General features: G+C 41.0%; 1 protein-coding gene across 6 annotated transcripts in view; it reads left to right on the forward strand.

Annotated features, from left to right (window-relative positions):
• Positions 1-342: 342 nt before the first annotated feature.
• The window catches only part of UPP2 (uridine phosphorylase 2), a 37098-nt gene continuing 20101 nt past the window's right edge, over positions 343-17339 (forward strand). Inside the window, exons 1-3 of one of the 6 annotated variants that reach the window (XM_025170296.2) lie at positions 347-704; positions 1616-1751; positions 14065-14182. In XM_025170296.2, the coding sequence (XP_025026064.1) occupies positions 14105-14182 (78 nt within the window). In that variant the 5' untranslated portion in view covers positions 347-704; positions 1616-1751; positions 14065-14104. Of the gene's footprint in view, positions 705-1615; positions 1752-14064; positions 14183-17339 lie in introns of all 6 variants that reach the window. The other 5 variants (XM_088146582.1, XM_025170294.2, XM_025170298.2 and 2 more) reach the window with 5 other exon arrangements.

Below are 17339 nucleotides of genomic sequence, written 5' to 3' on the forward strand. Positions count from 1 at the left end.
TCCTCCTATTTTCCCTGCAACAACCACCCTGCGAGGTGGGTTGGGCTGAGACAGAGGGACAGGCCCAAAGTCCCCCAGCCGGCTTTCCTGCCTCAGGCGGGCCCAGAACTCACCGTCTCCTGCTTTCTAGGCCAGCACTTTCACCACTGCCCAGACTGGCTCTCGTGTGTCACCGACTCCCATATGAAGGCAAGGCAGCAGAGCTGGAAAAGCGGCCTGTGCCCTCGGTAGCGTTTCTCCTGCAGGGAGGGCTGCCAAAGTGCAAATGTGGAATTCTGGTCAAAGAGGAATCTCAGGTTAAGCAGTCCTGGCCTTTGTGTCCTCTAAGGACAGTAACACAGGCCTAAGGGAAAGGGTTATGTTTGGGCTGGAGCGCCACACCTTCAAAAACAGCCAATCTAAGATGCTCAGTTGAGGGCAATTTGATATAACTCGGCAAAGCAGTTGAGGAGATGAACTATTTCACCCCCAAGCCATTAGCAGCAAACACTGACTTTGATTTGAGGCATTCCTCTTCATCATTTCAGCAAAACAGACAGCAATAACTAGATACAAAACTGGCTACAAGTCACCAGACTGTACGTGGTTCTTGTGATTTGCAAGGCGCCTGCGTTTGCTGGGAGGCTGCAAAAGTTGGACAGCATGGCGTTCTTTTTAGCCAATTCCAACCAGTGCATTAACGTCGAGAAAGAAAAGCGCAGCAGGTAAGCCTTTCACACCTGACCCTAAACAACTGGGCCTAGAAGCATCTGCCGCGGATGTTCATGCAGCGTTGGTGCAAACAGGGATCAGTGAAAATTCCATTTGCTTCATTTAAGAACTTAAAAAATCATTTTTTCATAAATTACTGTAGATGGAAAGGCAAAAAAAAAAAATCAGAAGTGTGGAAAAGCAGAACTGATAGATTTATTTATGTGGGCAGAGGACTTTGCAAGCCTCGCTCTAGAGAAGTTTAACTCTTGTGTATTCACAAGGATTTGAGATGTGAATAGATTTTTTTTTCTGAGAAGCTGTTCCTCTTCAATAACTACGTAGCAGGTGCACGGTAGGTCCTGTAAGGGGTCTGGTTTCATTGGTTCATTTCATCCTGTAATGAGTGTCATTTCATTGGTTCATTTCATAAAACTGTCTAGGATTTGCACATTGCTTTACAATTAGAAGAGAGAGAACTCGAAATTTAAATTTTTTGAATGTGGGAGAAAGCAAAACTGACAGATTCCTTCTTTCCTATCAGCACAGCACCACGTTTCCCTGAATTGCTCTGATCTCTCTGTAGCTATAATCCAGCCTACGCTACTGCATACAAGTGGTCTGGACTGCTACCAATTTTTTCAGAGGTCCTAATGTATTAATTTTCTTTTAATAGCTAAACAGGGGCCCACATTCTTATGAAGTAAGTTTCTTTCCATTTGCAAGTATAATTGGAAGGAGGATGCAATCAGAAACGCTTGAGTCTTTTGAATATCATTTTAATTTATATGTAGAGCAAAATTTAACCTTTAATCAAGAGGACAGGGGAAAATATTGCAATAATTATAAGAGAGGTATCCAAAGAGGAGATTGTTTCTAATAATGAAAATATATCACTGTGTATCCATATTCTCATTTTAACAAGGAATACAATCGTTGAACGCAATTCATGAAGATGGAATGATCTATTGACTGATTTACTATCCCAGATTGAAACTATTGAATCTAAATGAAATTTTAATTTGAACTGCCCCTGGGAAAAGGTTGTAGTGCTGGAAAGAGTAAGTCAAACAATTTATAACCATAGACTACCCAATTGCTTGTAGAGTACTGATGTTCAATGGGTATGATTCAAAATGTATTTGTACAAAATTCACATTGGTTTGGGGATTTATTAAAACACGTTTTGTAAGCCACTTACTAAAAGGATCCACTCCAAATAATAATTTGATATTTATCATATTTATAACTCATTCTTCTACGGTGATACATTTGAATATACAACCCAATAATTCCTTATACATTTTATATTTTCTACATTTTGTGTTTCCCTAGATATTTACAGTCCCAGCAGGTGGCAGTCTCTAGCTGAACTTAGGTGGTCTCAAAAAAATTAAGATTTGGACTTAATAATACTTGGATAGGAGATCACCATGAAATCTCACATCTGTAGGCTAGACTGGGAAGTTTAAAAAACATCCCAGATGAAGTGGTAGCAAACTTTTTCCAAATTGTTATCAAGAAAACTACATGGAGATGTCCACATAGTCACTAGGAGCTGTGCTCAACTCAAGGCGTCTTTACCAATATGGTTACAAGAACTGCTCATAGAATTTGAAATGTAGCCGTGCCAAAAAGTTTTGAACCTCTTTCTAATTATCCTTAGCATATAATTAACCTTTTGTCACAGCTACCACACGCTGCATTAACATTTTCACTGAAAATGCTTAAAATCATGCTTAAAATTCCTTTTCTGATCACTAGCCCAACTCCAATTATTGCACATGCAAGTTTGTGCCCTATGAGTATCAATATTTACTTACACTGATTTTTATTTACTAACAAACTTACCATGTCATTACCAATTTTTCTGGTTTGGAGAGTCCTTTTGAATCCCATTTTTTTAAATCACTCTCAATTATTTGTTATTATCAGCAGACTTGACCCCTATCTCAGGTTGCTCATAAATGAGGTGAAAAGGTATAGATTCCCAAACAGATCCTTGGAATTCTACTTTTCGTAGTTTCTCCATTGTCAAAAGTACCTATTTAGGCTTACACTCTATGTTTCATTTAATGAGTAACTAAACTATATGAACATTTAGCTCAATTACTATTGTACTTCCATATCCATTATATCTGTCCAAGAAGATCTTTATGCTGGCTTTCTTTATGCATACTTATTTTTGTTTTTAAAGCTGAATGTGATCCAAATACAACTAAGGCTAATAACATAATCCACGTTTTCTCTATTTTACTAAAAAACATTATGTGAAAACCTTGATTGACCAAAGCCATATTGGATGGATGAGGTCTATATCTATGGGCCAATTTGGTGATAGCCATACCATATGGAAGACTGCAGACCACATAAGAGAAGTAATGGTAAAGAACATTAACTTAGAAAAAAATGAAAGAAAAATAGACATGTTGTATGTCTGTGAAATTGAGAGAAAGTAGAACAATGTAATAGATCTGAATGAAGATGATCTGATCTTGTGGAGGGAAGTGGAAAAATACAGTATATGCAGGGAAGTTAAGCTATAGGTTTAACTCTGAATGAAAAGACTAAAATGTATGTCAGAAAGTATAAATGGGTATCATCTAAATTGTTGTGGTAGATATGAAAGTAAAAATCCATAGATTGGTAATAGTTATATATTATGCTCCTGTGAATAGTGATAGTGAAAGAACCAGTGATGAGTTTGGGGAAAAACTGCAAAATTCTGAATGAATTCAATCCAGGGGGACAATTATTCTGCTAGATGACATGAATGCATGGATGGGAATGGGGCAGAGAGTAAAAAAAAAGTGAACTGACTATTCAGAGACCCAAGAGTGAATGAGGTTGATGACAGTTTGGTGAATATCTACTTAGAAAAAGTATGTTTTGAGCATGTAGTTTATGCATAAACTTAATCATATTTATGCATGACAGAGGAATACATATAAATGTAAAATCTTGGTTAATGATGATGAAAGATTGAGGCAGTTAGCAACACACCTTCCTTGCTTTCAGAATCAAAGTAAAAGGGTAGTATACTTTACTACTTGCATTAAAACAATAGTCATACAATTCTACAGCTACAAGAATAACTTTGTACAAGAGCAAATATTGAACTCAGGGTCCTGGGACCTCAGTGTCCAAAGGCTTGTTCAGTGTCTCACTCACCCATCCTAACAGTTTCTGTAAAGGGGTGAAGCACCTTCCACAAGATAGTATATAAGTTTAGTATATACAGTACATAACACAGTTCAAGTCTTCCCTGGCAAGGATGCTCAGCCACAGCTGGCCTTGAAACAAATGTCACATCTGGTGGGTTTGCACTCTCTTGGTCCTGATCCAAATCCAGGCTGGCTGCTCGTAACCTCTTTGGCTCTCCCAGTCCTGATGTGCTCTCCCAGCCATCACATCCGGGGCTCTCCTTGCTCTCTCAGTCCAGCTGACACACTGGGCACGCCTTTCCCAGGGGGAACTTCTTGGCTGACCTGCCTCCCTTGAATCCAAAGTGCTAGCAGGCATGTCAGCTGGGCACACAGTGTGAGGATAAAACCCTCATTTATTTTTTATTTATTTATGAAATTCATTTGACCTTCTGAAACTGGCTGGGTTCTGGGCAGCTTACAAAATCAGTTTTGTTTGTTTCTCTCCCTCTTCCAGGTTGACCTTCCTTCTTCCCTCAAAAAAGATCCTTCTTCTTTCCTTGCAGGCTCCATTCTGTTGGTTAACAAACCCTTATCACATTCTCAGATCAACCATATTCCCCCCTATTTACCCTTACATCCTCTTTTTTCTTTCTTAAATTCTGCTAATTACAAACTCTGGGTGTCCATATTCCTAGCATCCATGTTACTTCCTTAATTCAGTTTGCATCAGTTTCACGTTTCCCCAGTTTTACTGCAACCTCTGGGTTACACATAAAGAGAAAAAAGCTACAGCAAGTACAGGTAGTCCTTGACTTACATCCATTCATTCAGCGACCATTCAAAGTTATGGTGGTGCTGAAAAAATGGACTTATGACCGGTCCTCAAAGTTCTGGCTGTTGTACCAGTCCCACAGTCATGTGATCACAATCCAGGTGCTCGGGTGCCCAGCTTGCGATTATGTCACAGTGAGCCACAGTCATGTGATTGCCATTTGTGACCTTCTCTGCTGGCTTCCCACAAGCAAAGTCAATGGGGAAGCTGGCAGGGAAGGTTACAAGTCACTCCAGTAAGTCACTCCCATCACTTTTTCTCCTGAGGAGTCCATAATGGAGTATGAGATCCCAGGAATCTTGTACTCTGTAGCACCCCCACCTACCCACCTGCTCTCGATAGTGTGCACCCACCTGCAGCAGCCCCCTGCCTGTGCACAGCCTCCCCTGACCCTCCCCAGGCCCTCCTTAGGCCTGCCCCAATCCACATGCAGCCTCCACTGACCCACCCATACTCCGTAGAGCCTGCCTATGGCACCCCTACCCCCCTCAGCACCCCTCTGCTCCTTGCCTGGGACTGCTACCTCTTCCCACTTAATGAGCCATGCGGTCCAGGGGTTATGACAGCAACCAGGACTGCAGGGATTGCCATTGCTAAGCGATGTGGTCACATGATGTCATGTTTTACGACTGCATTGCTTAGCGATGACAATCTGATCCCAATTGCTGTCATAACCTGAGGACTACCTGTAGATGTCTTTGGGTAGAATGTTTACTAAATGTGGGGAAATGGATGGAGAAATTTTAAAATGTTGTAGAAAGATAGATGGTAGCATGCAGTGCATTGTAAGGAATGAATGTTTATTGAAAGGAGTGGAAATGACTGTATATAAGAGCATGCTTCATTGTGTACTCTATCATATGGAAATGAAAGTTGACTATCTCAGGAGAAACACAGAAGTAAGTTGAGTGCTATGGGAAAGGTATGTATGAAAGAAGTAAGTATGGTAAAATGAGAGAGAGGGTCAAGTGCTGAATAAATGTTCATTGAATACAAAATGAGTGAGCAATCGGAAAGAAGTACATTGAAGTGACTGGGTGATATAAGGGAATGAATGAGAACTGAACTGCAAATCAAATATTTGAAGGAAGAATTAATGGATTGAAAGGAAGGTGAAGACCATGAAAGTTGTTCTTGAATAGAACTGATAAGCTTCTGAAAAAGAGAGATTAGAAGTTTAAAAAACAAAAGGCAATGGGTCCAGGTTACCTGAGGGACTGTCTCACCACCATCACTTCAACCCATCCCACCCGGTCAGGCAGAGAGGGCATGTTGCGGGTCTCATCAGCGAGAGAACGTTGACTGGTGGGACCCAGGAGGAGAGCCTTCTGTGCCGTTGCTCCCGCCCTTTGGAACATTCTCCCCCTAGAGGTGCGGCAGGCCCCGACCCTCCTGGCCTTCTGGAAAGAATTAAAGACCTGGCTCTGCCAGCTTGCGTGGGGGGATAACAACTTTACCCAATCTTGGGGTGGCTGGCACCTTGATGACGCTCCCCAAGTGACTGCCAATTTCAGCATCTATTCTTAGATCTATTTATTTTCTATTTATTTAAGATTATTGTATATTGTAATTTGAATCGATTTTAACCATTTTGTAAACTGCCCAGAGCTGTTTCAACGAGATGGGCAATGACAAATTTTATATGTATGTATGTACGTATGTATGTATGTATGTATGTATGTATGTATGAAGTGGTATATGGATGCAGGAGAAGCAAGGATGGTTTGCAAGGATAGAAAGCTACAGAGAGGCATAGTGAATAGTGTTGACATAAACCAGTTTTAGTTATGGTTTCTTTTTCTTACAGTACTTCATATCTTTCTTATTTTATTTTATTTTATTTTATTTTATTTTATTTTATTTTATTTTGGCTTACTATTCCTTTCTCCTTTTTGCACTCTGCATAATGTTGCTTACCCTAAAGGAGAACAGTATAATGGGTAGGTACATATGCAGCCCAAGTCACTTGTCTCCTATGCCATTCCTGGCTGTTTCTGAAACTACCTTAACAATTCCAGTCAAGATTGGTTGCCAGTGGTTGCCAATGGGGATGGGTTGGTGCTATAGCTACCACTGGCCCTGATTTATCATTCCCCTGCTTCTTACCCTTCCCATCTGAACAGGAAGACAAGCTTCACTGGCTGGCCCCTGTATGGGCAGGTTTACCGGTGCCAGCCTTCCCTTTTTAGGGATGTTCCCTTCTCACTAATCCCCATTGTTTTCCTTTACCTTCTCTGATATTTGCATGTGTGGATACTTTCACCTACCACTCCCCACATTCTGTCTTTGACATAACTGTCCTCCCCTCCCCTCCCGTCCCCTCCTGTCCCTCCTGTAATGGTATGTTGGAATGACCTTGGAAGACAGGAGAAAGACCCACAGCCTAGACAACAGTCTGATAAACAAAATCTGAGTCCGAAGGAGGGGTATGGGTGGAGAAAGCATTTCAGAAGGGACCCTCCCTTGTTTTCAGGACAGTAAAAGTGTGGGAGGAGAGAAGTACTTTCAGACTTGCAAGATTCTGTTATTGTAACCTTACAATAAGGTAATTTTAGTATTCATGGTTGGTGCTTCTTGTCTGTACTACCTCAAAGGGCTGACCCACCCACCCACCCTTCCTTCCTTCCTTCCTTCCTTCCTTCCTTCCTTCCTTCCTTCCTTCCTTCCTTCCTTCCTTCCTTCCTTCCTTCCTTCCTTCCTTCCTTCCTTCCTCCCTCCCTCCCTCCCTCCCTCCCTCCCTCCATAGTTGCTTTGATCAAAGCAAAGGACAGAGGTTACCATGGGTCCATGGAAATGTGGTGGCAATGAAGAACTGACAGCTCAGGTTCATAGAAGCAAAGAAGTAGCATTTATTGAGGCTTTGTAGCTTTGTTCCAACACATCTTCATTGCAAGTTAAAGAGAGAAGGAGGAGGAAGAACAGCAGCTGCAGCTTTGCAGTAGAGTAGGGGAGGGTGGGAAAGAAAGGAGAGTATGTTTCAACCAGCCTGGGCAGACCCCCAAAGGATGTCCACTAGGAAATGTAAGGGCGGTTTGGTGGTATGTTTGCAGAAAGGGTAGGAAAAACATGATGTCCAGGAGACTCTACTGGACACCATGATCTTTCTGGGCATCATTAGATCAACTGGAAGGAAAAACAGAAAGGAAGCTGCTGATCTATGATGAGAACATAGTTCAGCAGCCCAGGATGAAATGACCACACAGAGCAGTGACCATCCACTGGAGGGGCAGGGAAGGGCAGGTGCCGTAGCCAAGTGGAGCATGGAATGTTGCTAGATTAGAAGGAAGCATGGATTACTGACTATTCAACTGGCCTTTAGATGGCTCAAGATGGACAACAGCACTTTTGAAGTGGTGCTTCAAAACACAGGTGGGGATTGCATTCACAGTGGGTGGACAATGGGGCAAGGGTGGAGTTATCTATTCTTGCACTCAAAAAATGGTGGGTGGCCCATAGTGGTAATGAGGCAAGATCTGACCTAGGACAGATTGCTTTCACTGGTATTGATATCACCGTCTTTTCCTGGCTCACTGAAAAGACTGGCTCACAGTGAGGTTAGAAGCCGGAAGATGCCTTCCCCCTTCTGTTGGATGAATAACACCACCAACACACAAGAGTAATTAAGGCCAGCAAGTGGTAGTCTTTTTACAGAGGCATAGGCCATTTGAGGTGTACTACTAGATTACAAAGTAGTGCAAAAGTGTCTGTTTAAAATACTACTCACTGTATTAGAAAACACGCAACAGCAGGGAGAGACACTGGTACTGGGTTTAGAAGAAAGGATTAGATTGAAAAGCAACTGTAAGCCAAGAGGCAATGGCAGGAAACATCCAAAATGGAGACTCAGGCTTGTGGAAAAATAGTTGTGAAAGAAACTGTGTGAGACTTTGAACAATCCAAAATAAAATTAATTTCTAAGGCCATCTAACTAATTACTTACTAATCCTAAGAGTCTGCATGTGACTGATTCTTTTCTGAGTCCTGGAAATTTTCCACACTATAAGAAGAGTAGACCCTGTCTTCCCTTTCCTCTGGGAAGACATAACAAAAACATCCAGCAACTCTTCCTTTGCCACTAAGAAATGGTCACCATCTTAGAGGCGGAGGGAGTCAGTCCACAGATCCGCTGTGGATGTGCTGATAATCCAGCAGGAACTCTAGACTTACCCCTTTAGAGGGTCCCATTACCTATGCAAATATAATCTAAATTAACACCTGAGTTTAGGTCCTGGCCTGTACTGTGCCTTTGCATTAACCTCAACTGACAATAAATACTACATACTTTTTTTTTCTTTTTTGCACACAGGGGCCTCATTCAAATGCTTTCTCCAGTGATAGCTGACTCAAGTCATGAGACTAGCGTATATCCAATTTTTTAATTGTGATAATTTTTTAAAACTGGCCTGATGTGTATGATCCTGTTATCTTTTAATCTGGTTTTAGCCCTTGGGTGGGCTGAAGATTGCAGGAATGCCTAAGCAGATGGACATGTCAAGCAAACAGTGCATTCAAAATAAAGTATGTCTTGGCAGCAAGATGAATAGAAAGGCCTTCCCAAGAGAATACAACCAGTGGCAGCTATGGAAAAAAAATCTTTGTGCATAGCCCACCTGCTGAACAATTTTAAAGAAATGTGCGGGGGAAGCAGCTGCAGAGGAACCCAAGAGAGGCAACAAAAAAATCTGGCAGGGAGGTAGAGAAAGGGGCTGGCACAGTTTTGATTCAACTCAAAATGGATCACAAGGCTGTAGGAAGGAGGGGCAGAGGGAGGGAAGGCTGGTGTTGGAAGTGGAGTTGCATCCATATGTAACTCCTTGCTTCTGGGGCCAGGCTAGCAACCTTCTGAACTATAGACACATTTTAGTGCCAGTTCAGGATCCTTCCTCTTTGATGGTACCTTTTCAGTCCATTTCTTTCCTAATGACTTCCTGCTGCATGATTTTCCTTTTTATATATTTACTTAGGAGTTCGTTTCTCTTGGCTCCTATAGAATATCACAGACTGCGTTCATATAACACTCTAACCTATGGTTTCTCTAACCAGGCTTTATTGAATAAACTACAGTGGCTGAGTTGACGTAACATACTAAATCACAAACTGTGGTTTACAATCACAAGAATAAGGTTTGCACCACATACTAAGTTACATACATGCAAACTATAGTATGAGTTAGCATTTAGTATGAATTCAGCCTTACATTTTCTATAAGCGATATAAACAGGGGTCTGTTTTCCTGTTTTTGAAGAGCACCACATGTGCTTAGATAGATAGATAGATAGATAGATAGATAGATAGATAGATAGATAGATAGATAGATAGATAGATAGATGATGGATGGATGGGTGGGTGGGTGGGTGGATGGATGAATGGATGGATGGATGGATAGATAGATAGATAGATAGATAGATAGATAGATAGATAGATAGATAGATAGATAGATAGATACAACTGAATATTTCTTTCATCAGCCCCCTTGGTTCCATCCTTCAGTTCTTGCCGCCCTTATTTGTTAATTCTTGTGACAATGAATCCTCTCTCTTCCATTAGCTCCTCTTTAAATCAGTCAGTTTTTTCCTTCCTGTTACTCTTTTTTTCTTCTTCCTTATATCATTATACTGTTCCTCCAGATGAAGAAACCTTGGTCTTTTACTTTCAGAGAACATTGCTATTTCCATCTGTTCATTCTCAATCATCTAATATTTTTACATTTGATTGGATAGGATTTGAAGCCTTGAAGCTTAAATGTAACAGCACGTAAATATTAGGAGAATAGGAATCACATCTGACAGGTTTTCATAAACAACACAAATATTTGCTATGTTGAAAGGCACAAAGATGTTTACAGTTGCTGGTGAAGTCCAAAAGGCACAGCACCCCAGAAACCATTATACAAAAGTGCAACGTTTTTGCATTTTTGAATAGAAAAGAAAGAGTAACTCTAATTATGGGATGTAGCCATTTTGGGAAATTATGGGATCTAGCCGTTTTGGGCCATTGACAGGGCATCCAAATATGGAAAGGTCTGTGTGGAAGTGAAGCTGGGATTGTGGTCTGCATTTGGGAAAATAGTTGCAGCCAGGCAGAAATGCTTCCCCTCCCCCCCGCCCACATTTCCCTAAGGCTAAGCTCATACTTTTCTCCAAGGGCTGTAAAAGTTTGAAGTCCCACGAACTTAATTAATTAATTAATTAATTCCCACACACATGCACAGTTTACTCACAAGCATGCACACTGGCGTTCCAGCTACCTGGCTAATTGAGCCACACCCTGGCATTTTCAGGAACATGCCAATGTCCAGAGGCAGCCTCACCCCACCCAGGCCCTTAGCAAATGCTAAGACAGAGAGCTGTGCATAGGAGAAAAGGAGATAAGGAAATGAGGTCAGCAGGCAAGGAAGTGGGAGGCGATGTTTGGAAATTTACAACTCTTACAGGCAGGCAAGAGGGCTATCAGTCAACTGCCAGGACCACAAGCTACAGTAAGCAGCTTATCCTGGTGGGATTCCTGCCTGGAGCTTGGCTGGGGAGCTCAGCTGGAGGGCTCAAAAGCCATGCTGCTTAAGAGCAGAGCTTGGAGCTCGGCCTGGGGCTTGGCAGCAACCAGAAGAGGCACAACCACACTGAGGCAGTGCCTCATCCCAACCTGTGCAAGAATGAATGGAGGAAGGCAAAGGTTGTATGCCACTTTACAGACTTTGAGACTATTGTTTGTTTTAAAGACTGAGCATTAAAGACATGTTTATGTGGTTACATCAACTTGCAAAGCCTAGGAGGGTGGAGTTAACCCAGGCAACAGTCTATTGTTGGGGAAGGTGTGTGCCACAATAAAGTATTGTGAATAGTTATCTGCTACACTGTGGTGTGTCCAGTCCTTGGAAAGCGAAGAACCCTGACAGGGTCAACAGTGTCTCCACTGTTGCTGGAGGTATTGAGTGATGCACTGTTTACTTGATGAGCAATCTTCCATTGTGATAGTTTATCATGATTGCCACTTTAGAGCAACCAAAATTATTGAGATGCAGGGGTCATTATCATACGATAAAACAGAGGTGGGTAGATTCTAGGGTTGTGGATCTACTTTATGTTTTAGTAGAACCCCATGATCCAGAAAAAGAGTTGAATGAATGAATGAATGAATGAATGAATGAGAAAAACTCACATAACTGAAGAATCCTAAGCCTCCAAGTTTAGTTTCAGTAGTAGAATTGTATAGGATTCACACTACTTTCACACTCAGATGAACTCTAGCTGTCTTCAGCTTTCTTTTATTTTTCAATATAGTTTAGATTTGGAAGGCAGATTCGTGCTTTGAAGCTGCTATTACTCACCCACTGGAATCAGAATTCCTTGCTGGTTACCTATAAATCACCTAGAAAGCTCCAGCACATTTGGTCATTAATAGTCAAGTGGCTAAGTTTTGATCCCAAATCACACGAGAAATTAATGTTAATGGAAGAACCCAAATCTGAAAATATCAGGGAAGATGTTTTACTGGAATTCTTTGACTAAGCAAAGGATCAATACTTTAAATAAGTTGATTTCTAATGATTGTTTTAAAAACTTAGAGAGTTTGCATGTTGAATATGACTTACCTACAATATTTGCTTGGCAATATGTACAGCTGAATATGTACAACTAACCAAACAGCATAGCCTGGAGGCTCTAGAAGCCTCCAAGCTACCTGCAATTTTAAGATCTTTCAGAAATGCAGCATCTGAACTGAAACCAACCACTCAATTTTATAATGAATTACAAATAAAATTAAAGTTAGTATTAATTAATTTCAGTTGTGGTAAGAAGAATTGGAATATTTTGGAATTGGAATAACTTCCAATATTGTGAGATGGCAGCAGGATATAAATTTAATCAATCATTCAATTAATCAATAAATACATTTGAAGATGTAATGAGTCCAAGTGTTTGAAAAGTAAAATATACTCCCTATGATTAAAAAATGAATTTAATCAGAAAATACTATCTCACGTTTTACTGGACCTCTCAAAGAATTCTTAAAGAGGGATGGACGGACATTAGATTTTGTGTGCGTGTGTGTGTGCTGGTGTTGCAAGAAATTTGAAGCATCTTTTACTCTATGATCTCATTATGTCCAGCTATAGCATTATTTCAAATCATTACATATTGGAGGAATATATATTAAGGACTTAAATGTGAGGTTGAACTATATTCCTAAAAACGCCATTTGTCGTCTACTGAATAGCTTTGCCTCTACTGAGCCTAGGCACAGCATGAAGCATAATTTAATTAATGTAACCCTAACACGTGGCTGTCCAGCATCAATTTGGAAACATTCAGTAAATGGGGAGCCCATCTTTCTTAGGGGCAATTCCGCCATGCTCTGGCACTTGGCTGATATAAAAAAAGCTAAGTAGTATCAGACCTGACTAGTACTTGGATAGAAGATCACTAGGAATCCCATAGATTAGGAAGCTGAAAAAAATTCTGGAAGAAAGCAAATCACTTCTGTATCCCCCCCGCCCCCGCCCCCAAAGTATAGGGATAGGTTCATGTAGTCACTAGGAACCAAGCTTAACTTAAGGGAGTTTTTACCTTTTTTTTTTTTTACAAAATATATTGAGTTTTCTGAAATACCTGGAAGGGTATGGAAAAGGAAAAGCACAAAGCTCAGTGTTCAGAGACAACATACCCCTAAATGCCAGTTTCTGGTGAGCAGCACCAGAAGATGGCTAGATCCTTCGTGCTCCATTTATGAGGTCTCTGACTGACTGGATGTGAGAAGCATAATGTGAGAATGAGGCTGCTTATATGTGGAGTGGTTGAGTGTCCTTGACTCCAGCAATACTATGTCTTGGGGCGGCCCTCTAGGACAGACAAAGGCTTGGTTTGATCTAGCGGGGGCCGTTCTGTTCTTTCTGAGCACTACAAGAGGATACAACCACTGGTGACATTGTGAAGATGAACAAATAAAGAAGATCACAGAATTAAACGGCAGTAAAATAGTGTGATCATGATTAATGATTTCACAAACCATAAGAAACGTGTCTGTTAACAGTCACACAAAGTCATTTCAGAAGACAAACACAAGACACCAGTGGGGTGGAAGGAGGGAAAAATGCCATTTCCTGAATATAAAATATAATGCTGCAGAACACTGAGAACTTCAACCTCCAGGGAGGACGTCTGCAATCAGCATACCAAGTGGGCAATAGCGACACATTTACTGTACTAAAAACTGATCATCTGGAAAGAGCCTATTTGGCCCCAGTTCTCTCTCTCTCTCTCCAACCCTAGCATTATTAATATATAAACCGGCAGTCTACAACCTCACATGAATTCCTGGGTTGCTGTATCTTATCTCACAGTTTCCCCTCTCGTGGTCATGGATAGCCTTTCTCCTCTTTTTATGTCTCTTTCCTAGGAATGGACTTGTTTATGTTAAGAACCCTCACTTGGATTTAATGGACGAAGACGTCCTTTATCACTTAGACTTAGGGACCAAAACGCACAACCTGCCAGACATGTTTGGAGACACAAAGGTAACATCAAGATGACACAGCGACCGCTTTTCTAAACACTTTCCCTTCTGCTCTTGCTGCTCTTCATTTCTTTTATTGTTACCTTATCGCAGACAAAGCTTCAGAGATGAGTTAAAGATCCTAAGGGAAAAGAGTCTGTGCTATTCGGCAAAGTGACTCAAAAAGTATGCCACACTACAGTTATGGGCAATTACCCTTCTCTTCTCAGTGAAGGAAGGAGAGTGAGAAAACAAAGCTAGTTTGATGGGCTAAATTCTTCCCTGGGGTAGTCTCACTGACTCCAGTTCCAAAACAATACATGGCGGAATTCAGCTCATCGTAGTATCATTTTCCCATTTCTCTTCTAAGGAGGAGAGGGGGATTTCTGTGGAGGCCGCTTCAAAAGCTGCTTAGGGATCTTTGCAGATAAACAAACACCAACTGTATTGTGAAGGGTCTTTGGGCTCATGGAAAACTTTCAGAAAGAGACTCTGAGCTCCCCATTTGATACTGGATCACATTAGAGAGGAACTGAATTCCCAGATAAGGGAGATAATTAGAGTTTAGGAAGTGACATTCTGACATATAGAATAATACATTCTTATTGATCCTGATAGGTATCTCCTTTTGTCTGATCTTTTAACTGGAGATGCTAAGGACCAAACCTGTATACAACACAGGTTGCGTGTCTCTGCTGGAATTACCAGATCTGGACTGCATACATCTACATGCAGCAAAGAGATACAGAAAACTGTATTTGCTGCCACCTTGTGGTCATCCAGATTTTTGCAGCCCAAATCTGCCATTTAGAGGACTTTGGGTGCAACGGATTAAATTTATATTTGGGTTCCCTCCCCCCCCCACAAAATAATGGATATGTCTGTTGTTTTTGAAGCCCATCTGGACCATTGTCCATTATGCAGATGATGCAAATTGACGTAAGTGACATAAACATTATGTTAATTACATAAATTCAGTATTAACAGGCATTTGGGTTAACTGATGTGTTTTCTCCCAAATGGTCCTTTAAATTGAGGATTCATGCTGCAGTCTTTTGCATATGGTTGCTATCCAAAGGTTTTCAACAGTTGAATCCCAGTTGGAAATTTGCCTTGGTTCTGAAATGCTTATTTGAGTAGTATAAAACAACAACAACAGTGAATTCCTTTATTTCTGGAAAATATGTGGAGCCAAAGCTAAGTACTTAAAATCCCATTGATTTTAATGGGATATTAAGATAAGTTTTAAATTGGTTTCGGTGGGAACCATTTAAAGCATTTCTTTACTTTGGCTACAGCTTGCCCTTAGTATGATTTGCATAATGTGCATTTCTTTTCACCCTAATTAGAAAGCTAGTGTAGAAATGCAAAATTCTTCAGAAAATTTGGAGGAAGCATCCTGGAAAACCCGTAACTAAGCATGCCAGCCATTATGGGTCAAGACTGTAGTATATTCACAGAGGTTCATCGCACCTTTGGAGCACAATCTGAAATAGGATTATTCAAAAGTGAATCCCACTGAGCTCCGGTGGGATTTATTTCCTCCTGAGCAAATGTGCAGGATTGCAGCCTACATATTTCCAGTGCTACAAAGTTGTGCAAAACTGAACAGAACTGCCAGCAATTTAAATCAAGTGCATTCCTGACCACCATAGCTATGTGGGCAGCTAACGGAGATGTGTTGGTTAGTTGCCCTCTCAATTCAAAAGCGATTTTTATTTCTTTTCCTGGGACTCCATGGGCATTTGCACTTGTAGTTCTTGAATGCATGTATAGAATTTTGCACCCTTCCTGAAATAATAGAGCAGACCACACACTACTTCAGCATCTGGTTCTACTTTGTTTCTAGCATAAATAACTACTAGCAGTTAAAATGCAGCGCTTGCTTATTTTGCTGGATTTATTTTCAGCTGAAAATTACGGTCACTGCAAATAAGGCATTTGGACTGGGGACAACATTCAGATATAAAATGCAGACACTGCACATCAGATGTGAAACGCAGATGCATTTTTGTTTGTTGTGCCACTCAGCCCTTCAAAATGTGGGCAGAATTCCAGGGACAATGTAGGTATTCTGGACAGAACCAGATATATAGGGGAGGTCTAAAACTAGCCCTGCACCTCTTTGCTTTCTCCTCCCTCCACCCCCTTTTATGGAATCAAATAACATGCAGGGCATAACACTCTCCCCACTCTTGTTTCACTTCATTGGCTATTCTTTGCAGGGGAGGGAACATTTCAATTTTCTTTATGTCATGGTTGTTAAATTACTAGACACTCACAACTGGGGAAGGATATAGAAGGTCTCCTTTTGACAACAGCTGTGCATTTCTTATAGGAAAGTTCAGGGGGGCACAGCCTGGGGAGCTACCTAGCGACCCATAGTTCCCCACATCCATTTTTGCAGTCCCCCACAGCTCTTCAAGGATCATATTGCTGAAATTCAGTTGTAAAATGGTATTATTTCGTTATATGATTCCTTTACTTTTCATAAGTTAGTTTTAAAATCTGTGCACTGAACGTCTGGTTGAAAATCAGCCCATTTGTATCAGTGTTTGAGGAGGCCAAAAAAAATTGTTTTAAAAAATAAAAGTGGCCCCAAGTTCTCGCCATCCTCCAAATTGCTCGTCCCTGATTTAGGTCTTTGGGTCTCATGACAAAAATAAGACCAAGTTGTTATATTCTGTTCTTAATTCATACATAGGTAGTCCTCACTTAATGACCACAATAGGGGCTGGAAAATTGGTCGTTAAGCAGGGTGGACATTAAGCAAGTCACCATGTGACAGGACCCAATTTTGTAACCATATTTACAATGGTCATTAAGTGAATCACATGGTCATTAAGCAAATCATGTGGTTGGTAAGTGAATATAGCTTCCCCAATGGACATTATTTGCTGGAAACCGGCAAAAAAGGTCGCAAATCATGATCATGTGACCAAAGGATGCTGCAACCAGTCATAAATGCGAGCTGGCTGCCAAGTGCCTGAATTGCAATCACATGACCATTAGAGTGGTGCAATGGTTTGTGATAGTCATAAGTGCAAGTACAGGTTGTAAAGCACTTTTTCTGAGGCCATTGTAACTTCGAACCATCATTAAACAAATGGTCGTTAAGTGAGGACTACCTGTAACTGCTACATTCCATGGGATTATTCTGATCAAAACAAATTTACCTC

Source organism: Python bivittatus, unplaced genomic scaffold (genome assembly GCF_059951505.1).
Source record: "Python bivittatus isolate LINGU-HERP-01145 unplaced genomic scaffold, Pbiv_v1 ctg000480_np1212, whole genome shotgun sequence".
Lineage (NCBI taxonomy): Eukaryota > Metazoa > Chordata > Lepidosauria > Squamata > Pythonidae > Python > Python bivittatus.